Source organism: Gracilinanus agilis, chromosome 6 (genome assembly GCF_016433145.1).
Source record: "Gracilinanus agilis isolate LMUSP501 chromosome 6, AgileGrace, whole genome shotgun sequence".
NCBI classification, from domain to species: Eukaryota; Metazoa; Chordata; class Mammalia; order Didelphimorphia; family Didelphidae; genus Gracilinanus; species Gracilinanus agilis.
In genome coordinates, this window is record NC_058135.1 from 101,100,319 (window position 1) to 101,125,466 (window position 25,148).

At 33.7% G+C, this 25,148-nt stretch overlaps 1 protein-coding gene across 4 annotated transcripts in view; it reads left to right on the forward strand.

The window, feature by feature from the left end:
- SPOCK3 (SPARC (osteonectin), cwcv and kazal like domains proteoglycan 3) overlaps window positions 1-24,804 on the forward strand; it is a 634,362-nt gene extending 609,558 nt beyond the window's left edge. For all 4 annotated transcript variants that reach the window (XM_044680201.1, XM_044680202.1, XM_044680203.1 and 1 more), the window contains 4 exons: window positions 3,154-3,375; window positions 15,446-15,508; window positions 19,606-19,746; window positions 24,635-24,804. In XM_044680201.1, the coding sequence (XP_044536136.1) occupies window positions 3,154-3,375; window positions 15,446-15,508; window positions 19,606-19,746; window positions 24,635-24,804 (596 nt within the window). The remainder of the gene's footprint in view (window positions 1-3,153; window positions 3,376-15,445; window positions 15,509-19,605; window positions 19,747-24,634) is intronic.
- The last annotated feature ends 344 nt before the right edge of the window (window positions 24,805-25,148 follow it).

Here is a 25,148-nt window from a genome sequence, read left to right on the forward strand (position 1 = left end):
TGTCTCATGTGTGTTTCTTGTAGACAACATATGGTAGGATTTTGGTTTCTAATCTGCTCTTCTATTTGATTCTCTTTTATGGGCGAGTTCATCCCATTCACATTCAGGGTTATAATTATCAACTGTGTATTCCCAGACATTTTGATTCTCTCTCCTTGTCCTACCCTTTCTTCTTTCACTATTTCCTTCTATTTTGCTTTTAATCAGTTCCCCATATCCCCTCCCTTATTGTATTTCCCTTTCTCCCCTCTCCCTTCTTATTCCCCTCTTATTCTTCTTTAGGGTCTTTTTAAGCTACCCCGCCTCTCACCCTCTCCCTTCCTAATGTTACTTCCCTCCCCACAGTCCTTTTGTTACCCTTCTACTTCTCTATAGGGCCTGAATCAATTCTCTGCCCCAATGGACCTGATTGTTCTTCCCTCTTTAAGTTGATATCAATGCACTTAAGTATTAAATATTTCCTCTCTCCAACTTCTTTACCCCTCTAGTATATTGTGATTCTTCCCTGTTCGCCCCATGTGCTTCTTTATGGACTATAAATTTACTCCATTTTGTTTGTTTTCCCAATTTTCTTAATATAACCTTCTTTTTTTCCCCTCTAGTTTTATGTGTGTGTGTGTGTGTGTGTGTGTGTGTGTGTGTGTGTGTGTGTGTGTATAATCTTGACATTTCATCCTATAGTTTGTTACTGTTCCCTCTATGTAAACTTCTAGCTACCCTGTTGATAATAACAATTTTCAATATTTGCCAATATCTTCTTTTCTTCTAGGGATACAAATTGATTGAACTTATTGGGTCTCTTAAAGCAAAGATTCCCCCTCCCCCCACTCTCTTAATTACCTTATAGTGATTGTCTTGAGTTCTGTGTTTGGGCAGCAAACTTTCTATTTAACTCTGTTTTTTTTTTTCTTTATGAATGCTTGGAAGTACTAGAGTACTTCAAGTATACTTATGTTCATCAGTGTAGACATTTGTTCCAGTGAAGTAGATCCCAGCATTTCAATGAGTTAGACAATATGCAAGGATAGTTTTTTTTTTTTCAAGAAATGTACCACCCTGTGGTCAACTTGGTGAGTGAAATGGAAATTGCCTTTAATACTTTTATATCAGTGATTATAAAACCAGGGTTCACATAAAATTATTTATATAATAACTGTAACTATGATTTTAGAAAGAGTTAGACCCAATTAGTAAACTAACTGTGTAAAATATATCAATTGTAATAATAAAATATTAACTTTAATAGTTTGGTGAGACCTCCAGCTCTAATTTCCTACAATTAAATTTGGATCTTTGACTCTGTATAAATGGAAATTTTGTTTTTGTTAGTTTGTTAATAAAAATTTATAAATATAATATTTAGTGTTTTGTATATTAATTTTAATCTCCTCAACTCAGAAGTATGGCCAGAGATTTCTTTATTTCTTACTTAAGGAACAACTGAAATTTTGTTTAGGCCAGTGCTAAAGTGCCAGGTATAAGGCCTATCACTTGGCTAACATACTGCCGATAAAATGTTGTGGAACTTTCTAAGGACACTTTTATGCCACTATGTTGCATGTAGAATGTTCGTGAATGATGGAGTGTTTCATTATTTTAAAACAAAGTAACATGAAATATGGGCCAAGTTCTCAGAGTGGGGGAAATTGAAAACCAAAATAATTAAGTATGTAGACTAATAAAAACCAAAACTATGGCATACAACATGTCACCCAATTATACCCACTCACTGACTTTAGCTGAAATCAGTTTAATTAAATTCAAGTTTATAAAAGCTTGGTAGATTACTCCTTGCCAGGCACCATACTAGGGAGCATGCATACCAAGAAAAAAATAAAAATATTCCCTATCCATGGAAATTTACTGGAGTAAAAGCTACAGGCCCAAAAATGAGCATATATAAACTAAATAAAAAATAAATAGAGAGTAATTTCAGACCAAAAGAGAAAGTTCTATGGATGGCTAAAATCAGTAAAGGCTTCTTGCAATAGGTGGTCCCTGAATTTTGCTTGAAGGAAAATGGTGTTCTGTGATGTCTACATAAGGAGGAAAATATTTCTCAATAGGAGGGAGCTGACTGCAGAAAGACATGGAGGTAGGATATGGGATGTGACAAATAGGCCATTTTCAATATGAGCATGTATGAGAAAGGGAGTCATGGAAAGGGAGTTTGGAAATGTAGGGTAGAAGTTAATTATGGATGGAAATGCCAGAGGCATTTATATTTTATACTTGAGGAAACAGGCATCCTCTTAAGTTTCTTCTCTAAGGAAGTGCCATTGTCCAAGAAGCATTTTAAGAAAATCAATTGTCCATCTAAGTGGGTTGCCATTATTATTGCCTAATTTATAAGTGGGATATGGTACAGAGAACCCTTTGTAGTGATAAAAACTCGTTTATTTATTTAAGTATTTTTTCATGGTTACTGATTCATGTTTCTTCCCTCCTCTTTTTCCTCCCCTCTACCAGAGCCAACAAGCAATTCCACTGGGTTATACATGTATTATGTACTGATAAAAATTTAGAAGTGACTTGCCCAGGATCACACAGCTAGTTCCTGTCTCCAGCCTTGATTACCTACTGAGCCAACTAGATTCCCCAGAATCTGTAAATTTTTAAAACTTAACATACTGGCGATCATTCAACCTCTGGGGACAGAGAAAATATGAAGATAGACATTATTGTTATGAATGATTTTTCCTAATATGTTGCCTCTTTGCCTTTCCTCAGAGAATCACATGGTAGACAAAGAGAAATGAGCATATATAAAATCCTATTTCATAGGATAAACCTATATGCAGGTATATGGGTATCTCACTTGAGATCCAATTCTTTAGTAGTAAACCATTCTACCTATCATTTAATATATATGCATGTGAAAGGTAATAAAGTGGACAGTGTTTATAAAGCCACAAACCACCAATATAGATTCACATGCACGTGTATCTATGTCCCCATCTAAATGCCTATATGTGTGTGCATATGCAATTCAGTCTTCCTGATTCAGGAGGACTCCTCTCAGTGGGTTCAGTGGTATGCTGAAAATCAAAGGCTGCTTTAATCACCCATTTGTCTACACCACAGTCATTTCTTTGACTGCTACTGATGGCATCTCCAAGATTCCCCTGATCCCTTTGTCTCTTTGCTTCCTAGGGTTTGATACGAGCATTTTGCCAATTTGCAAGGACTCTCTTGGGTGGATGTTTAACCGACTGGATACAAACTATGATCTTCTCTTGGATCAGTCAGAGCTTGGCAGCATTTACCTAGATAAGAATGAACAATGCACCAAGGCTTTCTTCAATTCTTGTGATACATACAAAGACAGTCTGATATCCAACAATGAATGGTGCTATTGCTTCCAGAGACAGCAAGGTAAGGGAGACATGTAACTTGTAGGTGGAGATGTTTGGTCCTCATCTACATCTTTGTCTTGTTCATCATATTATATACATTTCTGAGTGCCACAAGTTTCAGTGGCAGTTGGCCATTCACTCTTTAGCCTTTGACCTATATTACTTTATTGAGAAAAGTAATAAACACTATAGAAGAAAAGAAGTCCGTAGACATAGGAAATGCTAAATAAGATGTAAAATAGTAATTAATACTTTGTATTAATATATTTCATTATACTTTCCATTATGAACCCCAAAAAGCAGAGATTTGAAAACCTATTTAAAAAATAAAATCAATAAAATTAATTCTCTCTCTGCTTTGCACATAGTATAAAATAAATGCTTTTTTATTGCCATGCTGTGGAGTTTTAATGTTTTATTTTGTGATCCTATTAAATGAGCTGAGTGAACCACAACATTCTCCATAAAGTTATCCGTGCTCATTGGCTTTAAAATGACTTGTCTCTTTCTAATGTTTCTATGATCATTTGACTTTTTTTTTGAGGGGTGTGTAGGGTGGAATTCTAGCAACAGGAAATCTATTTAATCTCAGAAAACAAACAGGCTAAGTACAATATAGTAGAAAATATGTTCATGCTTCATGCCTGCCACTTTAGTGGCCACACACATGCCACAGTAAAGTCAACTTCATTCAATTCAATAACCATATATTAAGCATCTACTACAACCCTGTGGGCCAGTCTCTGAGCATACAAAAATATAATCACTTCTGCTGGTAAAGAGCTTACATTCTACTGGGATGATGGCACATAGCCTATCTATCTATCTCTCTATCTCTATCTATCTATCTATCTATCTATCTATCTATCTATCTATCTATCTATCTATCTAACTATCTATCTGTCTGTCTTTCTCTCTATCTGTCTATCTATCTATCTATCTATCTATCTATCTATCTATCTATCTATCTATCTATCTATCTATCTATCTTTATATCTATACATCTATCTATTTCTACATCTCTCTCTTTCTATCTATCTATCTATCTATCTATCTATCTATCCATCTCTCCATCTATCTATCTGTCTGTCTGTCTTCCTGTCTATCTCTACATATTGTATTATACCACCCCACACCCACAAACACAGAGAAAACTTGGACCAATAAGAATCCCATTCCTCTTCTAAAACCCAGATAGTAAATCACATTTTTAAATGATACTTTCCCTAATTACATAAACATCCAGTGCCCTCTCCTCCAAATTATATCCTATTTACTTTGCTTAGTTGTTTTTATTAATTATATGCTGTCGTGTTGTATCAAGTAAAATGTAACCTTGTGGAGGACAAAGACTGTTTCAATCAACCAAAAGAATTTATTAAGTACCTGTGTTATGCCAAATACTGTTCTAGGTAATGATGATGATGATCTAGGTAATGATGATGATGATGATGATGATGATGATGATGATAATAACACAAATAGAAAGATTGAAACAGCCCTACTTGTTTCAGTTTTACCTCTGACACTTTATCAGCACTTAAAATTACTGTGAATTGACTAATTGATTGGCAATAGTTGGAATAAGTAAATACATGTGCAGATTTAAATTAAAGAATGCTGAGCACTAAGACTCATAGAGACTAAGGAAACTATCAGAAGCTTTAAAATGGTGTCATAGGAAACCTAGAACACCCTGATCTCTGACTCCATTAAGTCTTAATTCTTAGTCCAAAGTTTTCATAAAAAGAATATTTGGAAAGCTCTTGTATGATACACTTGCCATCATGCTTGCACTTTTCTGTTATACATATTTCCTGGCTGCTGTCCAAACCACAGTAAACTCTTAGTGCTACTCAATTCATGCTGAACCATAGAAAACCAATAATTTTTATAATTCATTTGAATATATTACAATTTTACATTATCATCTCTCTTCCTTACAGTATTAATAATGGCATAATGATTAGTGAACCAATGATTATATATAAAGAAATCAATATTGCTTCAGTAATGTTTAGAGAGGCAATTTATTTGAGTAAAATCCCTTAAATCACACAGACAGCCCAGTGTTTTGAATTGATATTCCAGATGTCTTTTGGGGAATAATATTACAACTCTCTCCAGCTACAGGATGATGTCAGTAAGTACTATTGACAGGCAATATTGAAAGGAATATGAGAACTAAGCTTAAGTACCATAAAATGATGTCATCTTTATGTTTATGTTGACCATTAATGTTTTAAAATTTCCAGGTGGATTCAAGTATTTTACAGTGTTGACATGCCTGAATCCTTGATCTGTAGAAATAAAGACGTTCTTCCTAAAATAGTTCAGCATTGTATAGCCACTTTGGTGATATTGGCCAAAGGGTCATAAAGCAGTACTTCCTATGTATTCTGCAAATTCTCAGTGTGCTTTATATAAGTTAAGCACTTTTCACATCACATTAATATTACTTCTTCCAGACCATTTATGCGTGAGGACATAATTTACTTAATGATACACCAGTGGGCTGAAAAAGTTTATGCCTCTCTGAAAATGCCTTGGAAAATCCTAGTAATTACATTCCCTACTTTCATCTGCTAGACAAAGGTACAAAAGGCATTTCTAGATAATTGAATAACCTTCCCATCACCTCATTGCCACAGGAGATCCTTTTAGTTAAGGAAAGTGTTCATTTTCAAATGGAAGATGTATGCCATTTACATATGATTAAGTCCAAATTTTCAAATTCATCACATCATAAAGGAATGTGTTTCATTCTTATCCACCTATCCCATTCTCCAATATGTTGCATTTTTATGAAAAGTTAGAGGGACCATGCTAACAAACTTTAAGATGGCTTCAGATTTTAAAGTCAGAGTATTGGATTTAAAGGAGAAGGATGTGAGTTTAAATAATACCTCTGACTCTCATTACCTTTGTTACCTTTGGCAGGTCAGTGGACCATTTAGGGTCTCACCTTCCATCTTTGAAATAGTAGGTTGGACAAAGTGATCTGGCTAGATTTAAATTTATAATTATCTTTTCTGAGGACAAAACTAGCTGGCCATGAATAAGATATAGAAGAGAAAATAATGGCAAGCAATTCATACTGGAAAACGACAAATTCATTACTTGAGTGGTTGAGGAGAAATGTTAAAATATAGGGTTTTCCCTCCAGAGAATAGAAGAAAAATGATTAAAACAGTAGCTAAAATTTTGTTTATGCTTCTTTGGTTCTTAGGTTAAGAGGAGAGCCTGGAAATTATGTTTCATATATTATACATATATGTGAATACAAAGATACATATGGCACTAACATTTGAACAATACCAAATAATCTAAATAGTGGACCCCTTATGACTGGAAGAAATATCATTTAGTCAACTTCAGGTTAAGTGGACATATCACAGATTTTTGTGCAAGTGTTTTTGGAGTCTTCTGCTCTGAAAGAATTTTGACAGCTGCTCCATTGAAACTTTTAAGAAATTATATTTGACTGAGGAATACATTCTGGGATGTAATTCAGAATTCAGAACACATCCATATATGATAGTTGACATTTAGAGTTAAAGCTTGTAAAATACTTACATCCATCATCTCATTTGAGCTTCATAGTAACTCTGAGTGGGTAGGTACCCCAGGTATTATTATCTCAATTTTACAGATGAGAAGACTAATCCTTATACAGGGTAACTGGTCACACAGATAGTAAGTGCCAGAGGTGGGAACTGAAGCCAGGTTTTCCAATCCCAACATGGCAGGAGCAGGCAAAGAATTGGAGATGCACAATTAAAGAGGAAAGGAGAGATACCGCTAATCAAAACTAGCATTTCCTAGTCAAATATCATTATTCAAGTCTCAGAATCTTCCAAACAGTTAAAGAGGTGTGAGGAATAATGGGGGAATAATAAAGTAATTTTGGTATAATGATGCTTTTAGTTCAAAGGCAGTTCAATGTGAAGAATATCAGCCAATCATGGAGTTGAACAAAAGGAGTGTTTGTTTTGAATAAGATCAAAGTTATAGTCTTTCAAATTTCCAACCCAAGCATCCAGAAGGAATTCCTACAGTCATCATGAAGCATTAGGAGGTTTCCACTTGACATCTACATTTTTTTTTAGCATTTACAAACTTTTTGGTTAATCTTGGAATTGCATTGCCTTCAGCCAGGTACATCCCAACAATTTGCCAACCAAATACCAGACTATGGCATGACCACCTTATCTCTGGACAACTTGTGGTCAAAAGTTGCATCATAAATCCCTTACCTTTCAATTAACATCATTAGGAATCAATCACATAAACATAATGGTAAAAATGATTTTTTTTCTTCAATCACAATAAAAGGAAGAAAAAATTAAAAATCTGGAATTATCATCTGATGACTAGTCAATATGGCAATAAATTCCTTCTTTCAGAGAGGATTAGAATGAGAAATATGGGGGCAGCTGGGTAGCTCAGTGGAGTGAGAATCAGGCCTAGAGACAGGAGGTCCTAGGTTCAAACCCGGCCTCAGCCACTTCCCAGCTGTGTGACTGTGGACAAGTCACTTGACCCCTATTGCCCACCCTTACCAATCTTCCACCTATGAGACAATACACCGAAGTACAAGGGTTTAAAAAAAAAGAAATTAAAAAAAAAAGAATGAGAAATATGATTGGACAATAGTCAAATAGCATTACCTACCATAATTTATTATTTCTTATTTGTTCTCTCTTGTCAAAAAAAATCTTCAAAACTATAAAACATGTTGTAAAAATCTGAATTTGTCAAGTAGAATAAAATGTGCCATTGTTTTGTTTTTCATGGTTACTGTCTTAAATCAATAAGTTTAATGAACCAGATAATGTTTACAGCTAGGCAGTATTGTTTAGTAGACAGAGAACTGGCCTCAAAGCCAGGAAGGCATGATTGCAAGTTCTACCTAAGACATAGAACTATGGTCCTGCTCAAGTCACTTAACCTCTTAGTGCTCTGTGCAATTCTCTATTGCCCTAAGATGGAGAAAAGGTGCTGACCTATCTTTGTAGAGGAGAATTAATCATCTGATTATTATCTGGGATTAACTCATAATCCTTTGCCAATAAGTTCAAATCCTACTATTTTATCCTGTAGCATGTAGAGGAGCATAATATGTTTTCCCACTTATTTGCTTTTAAAAAAGCATAATATATGGATGTTAGTTTTTTTCTGTAACGTCAACAAACATCCTATGAACTGAGATTTCACACCTTACTGATAAAACAATATCAGAAAGCAGTGCCAACTGTTTTTAAAATTTAAGTTGCATTTCATTTTTAAAGCCTATAAAGATATAAGAATCACAGAATATTAGAAGTAATGGGATTTTAGAGGGCCACCCTGAACATGATCAAAAATTCATTCTATAATATCCATGATAGTGAGGCATTTTGCCTTCATTTATATGCAAAATACCTTTTGAGGAAACCTAGTTCTATTCTATAGGAATTTTCCCATTGTATCTTTTCCTAAACAAAACATTAAAAGTAAATCTATAGAGAAGAAATAAGAAATAGCATGACTTCCAGGTTAAGATGGCTGCAGAGTAGAAGCAGGGTGCTTAACTCTCCTAACCAAATCATACATGATAGCTCAAAAGTACACAAAAACCTAATCAAGATGAACGAAGTTACCCCACAATAGAGCGGAGCATTGAAGGTATGTGGGATTTGGGCATTTCCATATATGAGGCTATAAGGGGGTGAAATAACTCCCAATAAAATGTGAGCTGATCAACCCGCCCCCACCCCACCTACAGTACCAGTTCTAGTGCACAAGAGTTAGAGCAAGCATGGGGCATTCACTAAGTTCTTGGCAGCTAACTGGCACCACCAAGGGCTTCCTCCGAAGAGCAGCAAGACATAAGACTCCAAAAGGCTGAAGAACGTGGACTTTTAGCTCAGACCGTGGGTGTGGATTTAGAGGGGTGGGGTGAAAGACATTGGCAGCAACACACTGAGACTCAAAAAGGAGCCTTGGGCAGAGGACCAAGAGTGGGGCAATATCTGGGGTTCTGGCATCTGACTGGGACCACCAAGAGGCTTGGCCCTGAGAACAGCTAGACTTGAGATGCCAGAAGCCAAAAGAGCTCAGACCCTGGGCTCGAGGATATAGCTGAGAGGGGCAGCACTGCTCTCATAAAATAGCCACAGGCAAAATCTGCTCCATAGCTCTATACATAGAGAGCCTGCCCGCATCATCCCCAACTTCTGAATGAGAAGGAAAAACCAGCATAATAATGGCAATCAATGCTCAAGAACTAACCAAGAGAAAGAACAAGAGGAAAGTGTTAACACTCGATAACTTTTACACAGAAAATATCCAGACAACAGAGCAGACAGCAGAGGAAGACAAACAAGGAAAGACATACAAGGCTTCCCAAAAAAACGAAAATTAGTCACAAGCTCTTGAAAAGTTCAAATCTGAGATCATGAGATCATGAGATAGATGGAAGAGATTTGGCAAGAAAAGTGGGAAGTAGCTCAATAGGAAATTAACAGTTTAAAAGAAAGAAACTCCCAATTGGAGGAAGATGCCCCAAAAATCAAACAAAATGATAAGCAAATTGGAGATCCAAATTAAACAGCAAGAAAACGAGATAGACCAAATTGAAAAGGAAAATCAAAAGGTTATAGCAGAAAAACAGTCTCTAAAGACTAGAATTGGGCAAGTAGAAGCCAGAACTAATAAAATAAAATCAAAAGAATGACAGAATAGAAGGAAACGTGAAATATCTCACTGAGAGAATGACAGATCAAGAAAACAGGTCTAGAAGAGAAAATTTGAGAATCATTGGTCTTCCTGAAGAATCAGAAATTAATAGAAATTTGGACACCATACTACAAGAAATTATCCAAAAAAAACTGCCCTGATGTTCTTCAACGAGAGGGCAAAATAGACATTGAAAGGATCCATAGATCATTCTGTACACTAAACCCTCAAAAGTCAACCTACAGGAATATAATTGCCAAATTCAAGAGTTTCAAAGTTAAGGAGAAATATTACAAGAAGCCAGAAAGAGACAATTCAGATATCAAGGAAAACCAATCAGGATTACATAGGATTTGACAGCCTCCACATTAAAAGACAAGGAGGCTTGGAATATGATATTCAAAAAGGCAAGAGAACTGAGTCTACAACCAAGGATCACCTACCCATCAAAACTGACTATATACTTCCAGGGGAAAGTATGTGCATTCAATAAGATAGAAACATTCCAAGTATTTGTAAACAAGAGACCAGAACTAAGTGGATCGTTTGATATCCAACCATAAAAATCAAGAGAAACATGAAAAGGTAAATAAGAAAGAGAGGGGGAAGAAAGAATTATCAGTATCAAAGATGAAAAGGGAGACCTCACCTCTAATGAAGAGGAAATGAAGGCAATCATTAAAAACTTTTTTGCACAATTATAAATCAATAAATATAGCAATCTATGTGATACAGATGAATATTTACAAAAATATAAATTGCCTAGATTAACAGTAGAAGAAATAGAATACTTAAATAATCCCTTTTCAGAAAAGAAATTGAACAAGCCATCGAAGAACTCCCCAAAATCTCCAGGACCAATTCACAAGTGAAATCTATTAAACCTGCAAAGAACAACTAATCCCAATACTATGCAAACTATTTGACATAATAAGCAAAGAAAGAATTATACCAAACCCCTTTTATGACACAAATATGGTACTGATCCCAAAGCTAGGTAGAACAAAAACGGAGAAAAAAGACTACAGACCAATCTCCTTAATGAACATAGATACAATAATCTTAAACAGAATACTAGCAAAAAGACTCCAGCAAGTGAATATGAGGGTGATTCATTATGATCAGTTGGGATTTATACCAGGAATGCAACGATAACTTTAATCCAATTAGCAATAATATGGAATTAGGTCTTAATCAATGATACATGTAACAACCCAGTGGATTTGTACTTTGGCTATTGACAGGGTGGGAGGTTTTGGGGGAGAGGGAAAGAACATGAAACATGTAACTATGGGAAAATATTCAAAATTTTAAAAATTAAAAAAATTGTAAAATATGTTATATACTGAATTGTTATTTGATTCTATTCATGTTGTTCCAATTCTTTGCCCTACTGTGTTATTGTGTTTGATATTTTATCCTATTCATATCATCCTAATTATCTCTGAAAGCCAAGTAATTCATTTATTATATTTTGACTAATCACAGGAGGATCATTAGAAATTACGGACTTAGAGCCTATTTAGGTGTAATCCTTTCATTTTAGGGATGAGGAAAATGAGGCATGGAGGAGTAAGTAGCTAAACAAAAGACATAAAACTGATAAAGGTCCAGGGTAGCATTTCAACCTTGATCATCCTTAATCCAAGTGCTATCTGTTAATCTGTTCTTCATCTCCAAACTTGTCAAACTATATTAATTACTTATGTGGTCAGGCATTTGAGTTGCAATAGACTCTTCAGTGTTTTCTTTACAAAGGTACTAAAGTGGTTTCCATTATCTTCTCTAGCTCATTTTACAGATGAGGAAATAGTTGAAAATGACATTAAGGGACTTTCCCAGAGTAACACAGCTAATAAGTTCTGATCCCAGCTTTGAACTCAGATCTTCCTGGTTTCAAGCCCTGAGCTGTATCCACTGTACCATTTATTATATTTTAGTTTAAAACCATTTTTAAGTTTAAAAAATAAAAACATTTTTAAATGTTTAAAATGTTCATTCTAAATAAATAAATAAACAAATAAATAAATAAGACATGTATTATTTAAATGTTTAAAAAATAATTTTTAAGTTGAAAAAGTAAAAACAAATAATTTCATAACAAATATAGATCTCATCTAAGTCTTTTTTCTTCTTTTTCTGCACAATATTTACCTATATTAAATGAAGTAAATCAATATTTCCTTTTCCTAAATTTTATCTGTCTACAGTGTATGTACCTTTTAAAACTAGGCTTGAAAGCAAGAATAGTGATTTACCTTTTTTAAAAATGCAAATACAAAGTCTAAAGAATCATGCACACTGTAACATTCTTGGCATCATTTGCTGGCTTGTTTGAATGAGAGAAATCTGGCATACTTCAAAAAAAGTCAAGATTTTTAGCCATTCCTTCATTTTGAACATAGAGCACTTCAACAACCTGTGATTTCCTTGAAATTAATATGACTTCTACCGACATAAATGACAACCTCCTCCAGATTTAGAAGTTGACTTTTTTAACATAGCCCAAAATTCTACTCACTGATAGCCAAGCCACTGGTGGTTCTCAGACTTAACTAGGATGTTGCTGATATAGGCCTGATCCATATTTGAAGTTCTCAGCTTTCCTACTTTCCTAGGATCTGACAAAAATTATGGTATATTTACAGAGGCTCAGCAATCTCAGAGTTCCTCTATGTCATTGGATAAATGCAGTGGAATAGAATTTTAATGGATAATCTTGGGCATGCAAAGTAGAAGAAGAAGCTGAGTGAGAGAGGAAAGAGAGTACTAGATTTTCAGCCAAGAGGATCCAATTACAAATCCTGCATCAGAAGTTTACTAGTTGTGTGACCCTGGACAAATCTCTTAACCTTTCCAATCCTCACTTCCCTCATTGGTAAAATGAGGATAACAAAGGCAACTACATTAGAGATGTAGATTGTGAGAAAATATATGGCAGCCATGTTGAGTCAAGGGTGATGGACAGTTACCTGTTTAGAATGCAGAATTGACTGAGCCTAGTATGAGCCTGGCATGAGCCAAGGCAGTTATGTTTGAGTGTAAAAGGAATAGATCTGAACTCATCTTGGTCTCAGTTGGAGATATTTGGGTGATTGTGGATAGGGTTTAGGCAATAGTCTATACTCTTTTTATTCAGCAACCAGCTTCAGCTATCATACTGATACAACTATGTTCCATCAATCTCTGTTTCCTGATTTATATTACCAAGAAGATCAGCAAAGATAAATATCATTCAGCAAGGTCAAACCTTGACTCAGGGCTGATGCCTGTCAGGCCTCAGCTGGGCTGTTGGTCAACCAAGATCCTTGATCAACAATATTCAAGTGAAGATTCAACATCAATTTAGCCATCTAGATTTATTTAGAATTCCCAATTCCCAGTTTCCATCAATTACCCAGTTCCCCTTTCCCAAATCTCCTCAACTATTAAATCATCTTATAAGAAATCACTTACCTGAGAGTCTCAAAGATCTAGTGGGGCTTCAATTGACTGTGTCCTGTGTCAACTTAGGAAAGGGGTTTACTTCAATATTCCTTTAATCAACTTCTTAAGAACAAACCCACAGTCAGACAACAGATCAAACTAATTAATCTTTATAGATCAAATAATCAGATCTATAGTAGATTAAGTAGAGGGATATAACCATCAACATCAAACTTACAGGGCTTCACTTGGTCAAGGGTTAGCTGAATTCCACTATCAGCTGATTCCTAGCTCAGGCTGCTAGGCCTGGGTTACTGTTAACCATCTGGGGATTGGAGTAAAAAGATTCTATATATTCTCCTTTTAACATCAGCTGCATTGAGTTTGACCTTTTGGTTTCACTACCATATCTAGGTGTCCTATTAGGACTCAACAATCCTAATTAACTCAGTCCCTAGATTGACCATAATAAGATCAAACAAGACAGAGGGCATATGTAAGATTCTTTGTAAACCTTCAAAACACTGTATAAATGAAAGCTTTTATAATGGTGATGATGCAAAAAACAGGTCCACAAGGTAAAACACCTTCATCTGCCATTGACTCCACCACATTTTACAAATGGGGAAACTGAGGCTCACAAATTGCTAAAATCATTCAAGAGGAGAAAACACATTTTCAAGTCAGGGATTTGGAATGACATCAACAATGAGGATCTAGCTGTGATACACAGAATACAGTGGTAAGCAGGATGAAAGTGGCTTTCTAACTCAAGGTTGGTACTTGGACTGTCCATTTTTTCTGATTTTTTCTAACTTTAATATTAAAACCTCAAATTTAATCATAAATTAGTAATTTTCTTCTTTATGAAAGGAGTCATCTTTTGGAAGGGAAAAAGTAAAGAAATGAATGTATTTTATTATGCACCTTAATTGTATTAATATTAGCATTTAGTACAATGTCTAAAACTAGCAGGTATAAAAGAGGTGTCCAAATAGATCAATTATCACTGGCCTCCAGGTATAAGGAAACTAGGGCAGTATTTGAACCCGTGCTTTCAGCATCCATTTACCTATGCTTTTCCAATAAATATTTTGCATTGATTTCTCAAAAAGTATTTGGAATCCTTTTAAATTACAATATGCTACAAATTAAAGAAAATGCACATGAATATGTTGGTCTTTTAAAAGTCATATTGAAGAACCATATATGTCATTTTATATTCATCAAGTTTTCTTATATTTTATGTACCTCTGGAACAGTGGCTAATTCAATTTCAAAGTAATTTGATATGTTATTTTTATTACTTATAAAGGGTCAATGTATCAATATATGTAATACACACACACACACACACACACACATATATACATATATATGTATGATATTGAATACATGTATAATTTTATATGAAATTCAGTCCAATGCAGGAAAAGGGCGCTTCCATTTGTGAACATTATTTAGTGTGTAGTATATAACTATTTCTACAGTATGGCTTGAAATAGTACTGAGAAATCTTTTTATTTCTTCACTGCTGCATTATCTAGTTGACTACATACATCTTCCCGACATCCTTGAACTCCTGAGACATGGGGAGGTGGAATTCAGCCAACCAGTATAACTGATACTGAACAACCAATCTGAATCCTCCTGCTGCTGTAGTTTAATGAATTAAAATAGGAACATTACTCTTTGTTTATATTCCATTTAGGTGCCTTAGAACTTTTTGTCAAGGTTAAGGAGTGCTGAATATGGTTTGGAATTAAATCTAATACTGGTAATTGTTACAAAATGATTTTTAAATTAAGATGACTTGTCCTAAAGGCTAATATATGTGTCCACTCAAAGCAAGTAAGAAAAAAATTGAAATCTTAAAAAATTAGACATTATGTTTTCTCTGATCAGCTATAATCCTTAAAGTAACATTTTTAATGTCATTTCAGACCCACCTTGCCAGACAGAGCTCAGCAACATTCAGAAGCAGCCAGTGGTAAAGAAGCTCCTAGGTGAGTAATAGATCATTCTTTTGAAGGCTTTATTGCTTACATAAATAACCCCAGGGAAACAGCAACATCAAATCAATATTAATCCAACAAAGATAGACCGCACTAAATTTCAGCAACAAAATTTATGAAGTTTTTGAAAGCTATTAAACTTACTTTTATTACCTTACCTATTGAAAGATAGTATGCCTGTTTTATTACCCTAATATAATGTTCATTTTGAAATTTATTAAGTAAAAAAGAACCTTAATGCTAAAGTTAAAACATCAGCAAAAACTTTAATTCTAAGTTTATTCTTTGATTGCATTTTAAAAGCTTATTTTTTGGATAATCTTTAATTTCTTAAAGGGAACTTTATTTTATTTCAAGATTAAAATAAGTTTTAGGTATTTTAACAATTGTTTATTTTTGTAAACGTATGAGGTCATCTTAGTGACATCTGAAATATGTGCATATTTTATATTCATCATCAGATTTCAATGCCTAAATTCTTCTCATTTATTTTTTCATTAACTTATTTGTAGTATAATAAGTATAGCTGGATACTTATAGAATAATGATGTTTTTGTTTTACTTTACATATCTGTAGTTTAATGCTACATATTTGTAATTATGTCCATTGGCTCAGTTAAATAAATTAGTATGTGTCTACTAGGGGTAAAGTATTGTTTTAGATATCAGATTGGCTATGGAAACAATATAGTCCTTTCTCTCAAAGAACTTACATTCCTACAAGAATTATATTAATTTTAAAATTAATCATATTTTAATATTTTTCTTAAGTAATGAGAATCCTATAGACTTCCATGAATAAACCATCCTTCTCTTGAAAGAATCCATATCCTCCATGTATAAGAGAAAACTGAAAAATTACAAAACAAAGAAACATGATGGTAATAAAGATAACATTTTTGATAAATAAAACAATTTACATGACATTGATATAACCACAATTTATTTTGGTATTTTAGGTCAAAAGAAATGGCTCATGATTTTAGCACATGATTTCTCATGAACTCTGCCATTTTTGTTTTTTGTTTTTTTGTGTTTTTTTTTCAGAAAAAAATTGAACTCTATATTGTAATCGTCTCCTGGTAGAAGTTTTTTCTTTCTCAAATTGAGTCAATCCATTTAATTCATTTCAAATAATCAAATGCTCAAATGAAAAAACAGGAATAATTTTAAAGCATTTTGGGATATAGCTGAAATATTAAAGGACTTTGAAAAACCCATGTGTATTAATTTTACAAATATGTAGTTTGCACTTTGTAGAATATACAAAACATTGAAACAAACTCATTTAAAAGTCTAGTTTTCTTTAATAACTTATGTTTACAAAAATTAAACAATCCTTTTTAGAATCAGTCAGCTATCCCAATAATTTTAAATGACCCCGGATGTCTTTCCAAATGAACAAAGCTATCAATATGTTAATTAACATGTTTTCATGTATAGGGTATAATATTTAATCAATAAACATTCATTAAGCATTTATTATGTGCTAGGCACATGGCCATGAGCATAAAAAAAAGGAAGAAAAAGATATTACCTGCCCTCAGGGAGCTTACAAGTGAGAATAAAATTCATATTTTCCAAATATAAGGGTCAACTTTGGCCTCATCTTTATTAATCTAGTATGAATTCTGTTTCAATGTGGTTGTCATTACATCAATACATTATTTTTGCCAAATAATTTTGGACATACTGCAGTTACTACTACTGTGCTCTATTGAATTGACCAATTGTGTAATTGGATTAACCTTCAGACTTAACCAGAACAGTTGATCTAGTAATCTCTTAATACCAGATTTGGGCCTTTAAATGTATTGAACCAATGAGTAATTACATTACTGAAAAAGAGTGCTTTAAAATTCTTTGTTGAGTAAAAGTGCTTCACAAGCAAAAGAAGCTTTTTAATATTATAATATAATAATAATAATAAGAAGAAGAAGAAGAAGATATTTTATTAACAAGCTGATTCTGTATGTCTAAGTCATTTATGAAGTTTCACTATAAAAAGATTATTCCTTATCCCCACCAACCTAAATTGGATCTGTGCTTTCATCTGTTTGGGGGATTTCTTGCCTGGCTGGTAAACTTTTTCCAATAATTTAAGTTGTCNTATAATAATAATAAGAATAATAAGAAGAAGAAGATATTTTATTAACAAGCTGATTCTGTATGTCTGAGTCATTTATGAAGATTCACTATAAAAAGATTATTCCTTATCCCCACCAACCTCAATTGGATCTGTGCTTTCATCTGTTTGGGGGATTTCTTGCCTGGCTGGTAAACTTTTTCCAAGAATTTAAGTTGTCAGCCTATAATCTGTAATCTGAAAGTTGTCTGCATTTTTGAGAGGTGAAGGGATTTGCTTTTTATTACACAACTAATATTTCAGGGCTGCATCTTGTACTCGCAGCTTCCTGACTCCCCGGCCCATCTTCTATCCACCAAGCAAAGCTACTGCTTATAACAGATGACCCTAATACTTTTTTAAACTTTTATCCCACTTTTCCCAAACCTCCTTTTCATGCCACTGTCTGATTTGGGCATTTATTTTCTTCAGACTTCAATAGTTTAGGGTGATGTAAATACATGTAAGCTAAGATGGTAGAAATGTAGTTTGTCTCAAAAATATGTATCATGGGTCCTACCATCACTTTCCCAATTATCTAAGACAGTGATGGGCAAACTTTTTAAAGAGGGGGCCAAAGGAAAGGAAATGCTCATCTGTCAGTCTTTTTCTAAGGCAACTCTTTTGAAGTTCCATGGTATTGTATCCTACTCATTGTATTAAAGATTAGGAATAATGTTGAGCAGCTGGATAGAACATTTCAGGGGGCTGCATCTGGCCAGCAGTCTGTACTTTGCCCATCACTGATCTAAGAGGATGTTTGAAATTAAAAAAAAATTAACTATGTAAATTAATCAGGGCAATAAACAGAATGAGTCACCTATATTACACATATTAGAGTAGAAAACTCCCAGTGTAGAAATTCTCTATTACTAGCACAGGTTTCAATCTATTGCTTTTATAGAAGTTCAAGTGAGTTCACTGAGGATTCTGGATTAAGTGATTTACCTAGCATCACATACCTAGTAAATGTCAGAGGTAGGATTTGAATACAGGTCTTCCTGTTTCCAAACCTTGTATGGCTTCCACCATGTCATGCTACCTTAGAGGCAGCTACATGACACAATGGATAGAATGCTAAATTTGAAGTCAGTAAGACCTCAATTCAAATCCAGCCTCCAACTTTTACCAGGTAGATTTTACTAAACAAGTCATTTCACTTGTTTGCCATATTTTTCTCCTCTCTAAATGATATAAATAATCTATCTACCAGTGGTTTTTTTGAGGATAAAATTTGTAAGTAATATTTGTAAATATTTCTAAAGTGCTCAGCAAATCTTAAAGCACTATATAAATGATAATAATAATTGTTATTTTATGGGACAGCTTGGTGGCTCAATGGCTTGAGAACCAGGTCTAAAGATGAGAGGTCCTGGTTTTAAATTCCTAGCTGTGTGACCTTGAGTAAGTCACTTCATCTCCATTTTCTATCTTTTATTACTCTGCTACCTTGGAATCAATACAAAGTATTCTAAGATGCAATGTAAAAAATTTTAACAGAATTGTTATTTTTATGCTCTGGGCAACATAGCTACAATATCCATAGCTAAAACAAATATGGTGGTTCTAGAGTCAGAGAACCTAAATTCAGATCTTACCTCCAATTATTTGACTTTGATCAAGCATTTCTTTTATTTTTTAATTAAAAAAAGAATTAATTTAATTAATTAATTTATAATATTTCCCATGGTTACATGATTCATGTCCTTTCCCTCCCCTCTTTCTTCCCCCTTCCCGTAGCCAACAAACAATTCCACTGGGTTTTACATGTATCCTTGATTTGATCAAGAATTTAACCTGTGCAACTCTCCATTTTCTTATCCATGAAGTAAGACATTAGATTGGATGATCCATTGGGTCCCTCCCAGCTCTCTGTATGGAGATGAAAAAGAATACTAGAAATGTAAAAGAAAGCACTGGAAATGTAAATCATTTAAATTCATATTGTAAATATGTTTCACAGGGCAATATATCCCATTATGTGACCAAGATGGTTACTATAAACCAACTCAGTGCCATGGTGGAACTGGACAGTGCTGGTGTGTTGATAGATACGGCAATGAGGTAACGGGATCTAGAACAAATGGTGCAGCCGCCAACTGTGGTAAGGAGACACGTACTGTATTTATCCATCTATTTATCTAAAGCAGTGATTCCCAAAGTGGGCACCACCGCCCCCTCGTGGGTGCTGCAGCAATCTGGGGAAGTGGTAATGGCCACAGGTGCATTTATCTTTCCTATTAATTGCTATTAAAATTTAAAAAATTAATTTCCAGAGGGCTAAGTAATATTTTTTTTCTGGAATGGGGGCGGTAGGCCAAAAAAGTTTGGGAACCACTGCTCTGGGTTAATGTCTGAGGTGATCAAAAATAGCCTGCATGGGTAATACATGAAAGAGAATTCTATCACATTGTCTCATCCTAGCTTTCTAGGCTATGAAAGCAGAGGCTCTTCTATGTTCCTGCTTTATTCACCTACTTGCATCCTACTCTTAGAATCCTGACTGAGCTCATGTGCCTCCTTCTACAGGAGAGCTCTTCCCTTCTCCTCAGCAGTTAATATCTAACCCTTTAAGACTGCCTTCCACTGATTCTGCACTTACTTTGTATGTGGTGATTTGTATATGATGATCAGAATGTAAGGTCCTTGAGGAAAGGGATGATTTTTGTGTTTTCTTTGTATCCCCAGTTCTTAGTTCAATAACTGATACAAAATAAGCATATGAAAATAATGAAGATAATGATAGGAATTATTATTATTACTATAATTAATTTTTATTTTAAAATATTTTCCATGTTTACAGGATTCATTTTCTTTCTGTTCCCTCTTCCCTCTCCCACTCCCAGAGCTGACAAGCAATTCCACTGGGTTGTACAAATGTTTTCACTTGATGACTATTTCCATAATATTCATTTTTGGTATGGAACAAGTTTTTAAAGCCAAAACTCCAAATCTCATACTCATATATACATGTGATAAGTGATGTGATGTCATATGTTTTTCTTTTGCATTTCTACTCCCATAGTTCTTTCTCTCAATGTGGATAATATTCTTTCACATAAGTCCTTCAGGAATGTCCTGGCTTATTGCTGTGCTGCTAGTAGCAAAGACCATTATATTGGATTGTTCCACAAAGTTTGACTTTCTGTATATGATATTCTCCTCGTTCTGCTCATTTCACTCTGCATCAGTTCATTGAGTTTCTCCCAGTTCATAGAGAAATCCTCCAGATCATCATTCTTTACAACATAGTAGTATTCCATCACTATCATATACCACAATTTGTTTAGCCATTCCCCAAACAAGGGACAACCCTTCATTTTCCAGTTTTTTTCCACCACAAAGAGAGTGGCTATGAATATTTTTGTACAAGTATTTTTCCTTATTGTCTCTTTGGGTTATAAACACAGTAGTGATATTCCTAGATCAAAGGGTATGTACTCTTTTAAAGCCCTTTGCACATAATTTATTGTCTCTACCAACATTTTACACCCTACACCAAGATTGATTCAGAATGGGTAAATGTCTTAAATATAAAGAGGGAAATCATACATAAATTACATGAACATAGAATAGTATTCCTATCAGAACTATGGGAAAGGAAGAAATTTAAGACCAAACAGAAGATAGAGAATACTACAAAATATGAAATGAATAATTTTGATTATATTAAATTAAAGTTTCTGTACAAACAAAACCAATGCAACCAAGATGAGAAGGAAGCAACAAATTGGTAAAAAATGTTATAACAAAAATCTCTGACAAAGGTTTAATGTTTCAAATTTATAAGGACCTAAGTCAATTGTACAAAAAATCAAGCTGTTCCCTACTTGACAAATGGTCAGGGGACATGAATAGGTAGTTTTCAAATAAAGAAATCAAAACTATCAATAAGGACATGAAAAAGTATTCTAAATCTCTCATAATTTGAGAAATGCACCTCACACCAAGAGACTAGCCAATATTTCAGTAAAAGAAAATAATAAATGTTGGAGAAGTTGTGGCAAAATTGGGACACTAATGCATTGCTTGTGGAGTTGTGAGTTAATCCAGCCATTCTGGACATATTATTATTATAGCAAAATGAAAGCAATTATAATAGCCAGCAATTATTTTACAAATATTACTTTGGGATATTATTCACATACATGCTAACAGTTTTATTGCTTGGAATTGGCTTTGTTAGTGTTTGAGGGATTCAGTTTTACAAACATTTGTCAAGTCTGTGTGAAAGGCATTATTTTTAGTACGTAGGGAGCTACAATAATGGAATGAAGCAGACGTTGGCTTCAAGAAGTTTATAATTTAATAGGCAATCAAATGAGTAAATATTTGTAAAATATTTTCCAATCCTTGATGTGATACATAGTTATTAGCTATGTTTATTAAAGGTGATTAAATGTTCCCACAAATAAGTATGACTTAAGGCAGAATGTAATAGGAAAAGGTAAGGAAAAGGTTACTTTCAACTTGAAATGCCAGGCTTCCTGGAGAAGGAAGAGAATGATTTCAGTTGTAAGAGATAAGGAAGGAGCACATTGTTGTTTTCTGAATTTATTAAAGAGGAGATTACAGAGTGAAAGAATCAAAACAGGGGGGAATGTAAAGGTAATCTAGAGTAATAATATGTCATAAAACTGGAAAGGCTGATTGGTGACATTGTAGAGGAGATTAAATGTGTAGCTAAGAAATTTGTCCTATATTTAACACAATAGCCAATAGAAAGATCATAGGATGACAGTTTTATAGCAGAAAGGGACCTCATTGTTCATGCAGTTAAACACTTCCTCCTGCTTTCCCCTACCACCTCATAGATGAAGACATTGAAGTTAAGAGAGATAAATGGACAAATGAAAATTAATCACTTACTATGCTAGTGATAACCTAACTTGAAATTTGACCCAGAGGTCTCTGATTCAAAATAGTATTCTCTTTCTACTTCCTTTCAGCTCTAGATTTTTTGATCTTATGGTAAGTGGCAGAGAAAGACTCTAAAATCAAATCCTCTGACACCAAGGCTAGTGTTTGATTATAATGTAAGGTCTTTGCAAAAAGGGATGATTTTTATATTTTCTTTGTATCCCCACAGCTTAGCATAATACCTGGCACATAATAAGCACACATGATAGAATAATGATAGTGATAGTAGAGATTGATATAACAAAACGAAAACAACAGTAGTATCTTTTAATTATATGCTGTTTTCCATTTAACATATTTCATTGTGTTATGAAACTGCTCCTAAGTTTTCAAAGGTTATAAAAAACTAGAGCACTTGGTGCTAGGCATTCCTAGGAATCTGAAAATGCTTTGAGTAAAGTCCAGTAACGTACTATTTCTGTGATCAGCAAATGCCTTTGGCCCCTACTAAACATGTGACCTTATAAAAGTCACTTTCCATGTCCTTAGGCATCTTTCTTAGACTATAAATTGATGAGAAAGTATTGATCATCATTAATAGTGAGAATTTCATTTCTAGAAGTCCCCAATGGAATCACAGAATTGTTGTGTTTTTTTTTAAGACCAGGTGAAGTTCCAATTTGAAATATATTCAGAATTCTATAGTCAGCTAACAGTTAATGAATTTCTTTATATCATAACAGTACAGGCAAGTCTCATATAAAGGGACTCATGGATTGAGATATATATCAATAAAAGGGGTCTTTGTAGGAATTGTCATAAACCTTTAATGTTCTGAATGCTAATTACAAATAGAAATCTTGATATTTTTATTTATTTTGAGAAATACAGCATTTTATCAAAATGTTATTTTTAGAAGAGTTTTTTTGTTGGGTTGAGGAGAGATCCTGAACAAAGGTCTTTTATTTGATATTCACAATCAAAAGGCTATGTAAGGTCAAATTTCTAATAATTTATCTTAAACTATCTTTTTTAGAAATTATATCAATAAATTACATTTAGAAAAGATTATATGTTCCTGAAAACATTATGGAATAAGGGCACAATGATTCTTATCTTATGCAAATAACTCTACATAAGTATTCTTTCAAAGGAATTTTTGTTGTTGTTTTTAAGATGATTGGTAATTTATCATCATCATAATCATTACTAATTCTGTAGAAAGAACAATAAATTCATATTGTTAGAAACGAAGCCACTTTCTGACTGTATCTCTTTGCTTTGTGACTTCAAACAAACTATTTTCACCATTGGGATTTTAATATTATAAAAAGGAGATAATGATTGTGACACTACCCATATCACAGGGTTATAGTGAGTCTCAGAAGAAATAATGCTACTAAGGAAAATGCTAAATTTAAAAGTATATGTATTTTATTGACATGTTATCAAACTCCTTTATTTAGCAAGTGAAGAGAGTAAAAGAGGGATAATTTCATTTTGCAACATTTACAAATATACTTTGCTTGTTCTATAATTATTTCTATTTCTAGCCCATGAAACAATTTGTTTTTTATTATTTTCATTGACTTGAAAGAGCTAGTGTTCAAAGAGAATGAAGCCACATTTTGTAATTACCGTATTTATCTGGAACTATTTTCTATAATACATGGATCTCACCTTTTAAATTAATGTCAAATTAATTGCTACAATTCCAAAAGTTGTGCCAGGGATAGATTAGAAAAAAGTATAAATATCTATTATAATCAAAGCATACCTCCTGGGGTTATTTTAAGAACCAAATGAGCAAATATCTATTTATGGAGCTCACTGTAAACTTTATCACCATTCAATTTCAAATGATTACTCTTTAATATTTTTATTTCTATCTCAACGTTCTCAGCTGACTCAAAGGGAAAAAAACCTCAAATAGTGATAATATCATCCAACCTTTTGATAGAATCATATGGATTTAAGTATATATTTTAAGTATATTTTTAATTTTAATATGATTATATTATTTGCTTAGCTGATGCTGAACTTCCAAGAATCTCTGATATACATTCACTTCGATCATATTGAAAATGTTTTAAGTGTTATTTCCTCAATTGATCATGCTTTTTATTTTTTAGCAATTGACTTAGAAACATCAGGAGATTTTGCCAGTGGAGATTTCCATGAATGGACAGATGATGAGGATGATGAAGATGATATGATGAATGAGGAAGATGAAATTGAAGATGATGATGATGAGGATGAAGGGGATGATGATGATGATGATGACCATGATGGATATATTTGACAATATCTGTGGTCAATTAATTCTATCTTTCTAAAGTTCACATGGTGATATCCCATTGAAAATTGCTCTGTTTCCTGAGATCAAAAGGATTCTAAACCACATGTATATTTTGTATAATTATTTCAAATATTGCAGCTGGAGTCATAGACTTTATTTGTTTAAATAAGAATCATTTATAGGCTTTTGAGTTTTTATATGCCTCTGAGCAGAAGAAAACACATTCGATGTCTAGCAAGAAGAAAGATATGATGTGCTAAAAAATATGCAAAACTTCATAAGGACAACCAAACGTTTTTTTAAAAACTTCCAAAAAGGATACTTGTCATGATTTGGAACTGCATATA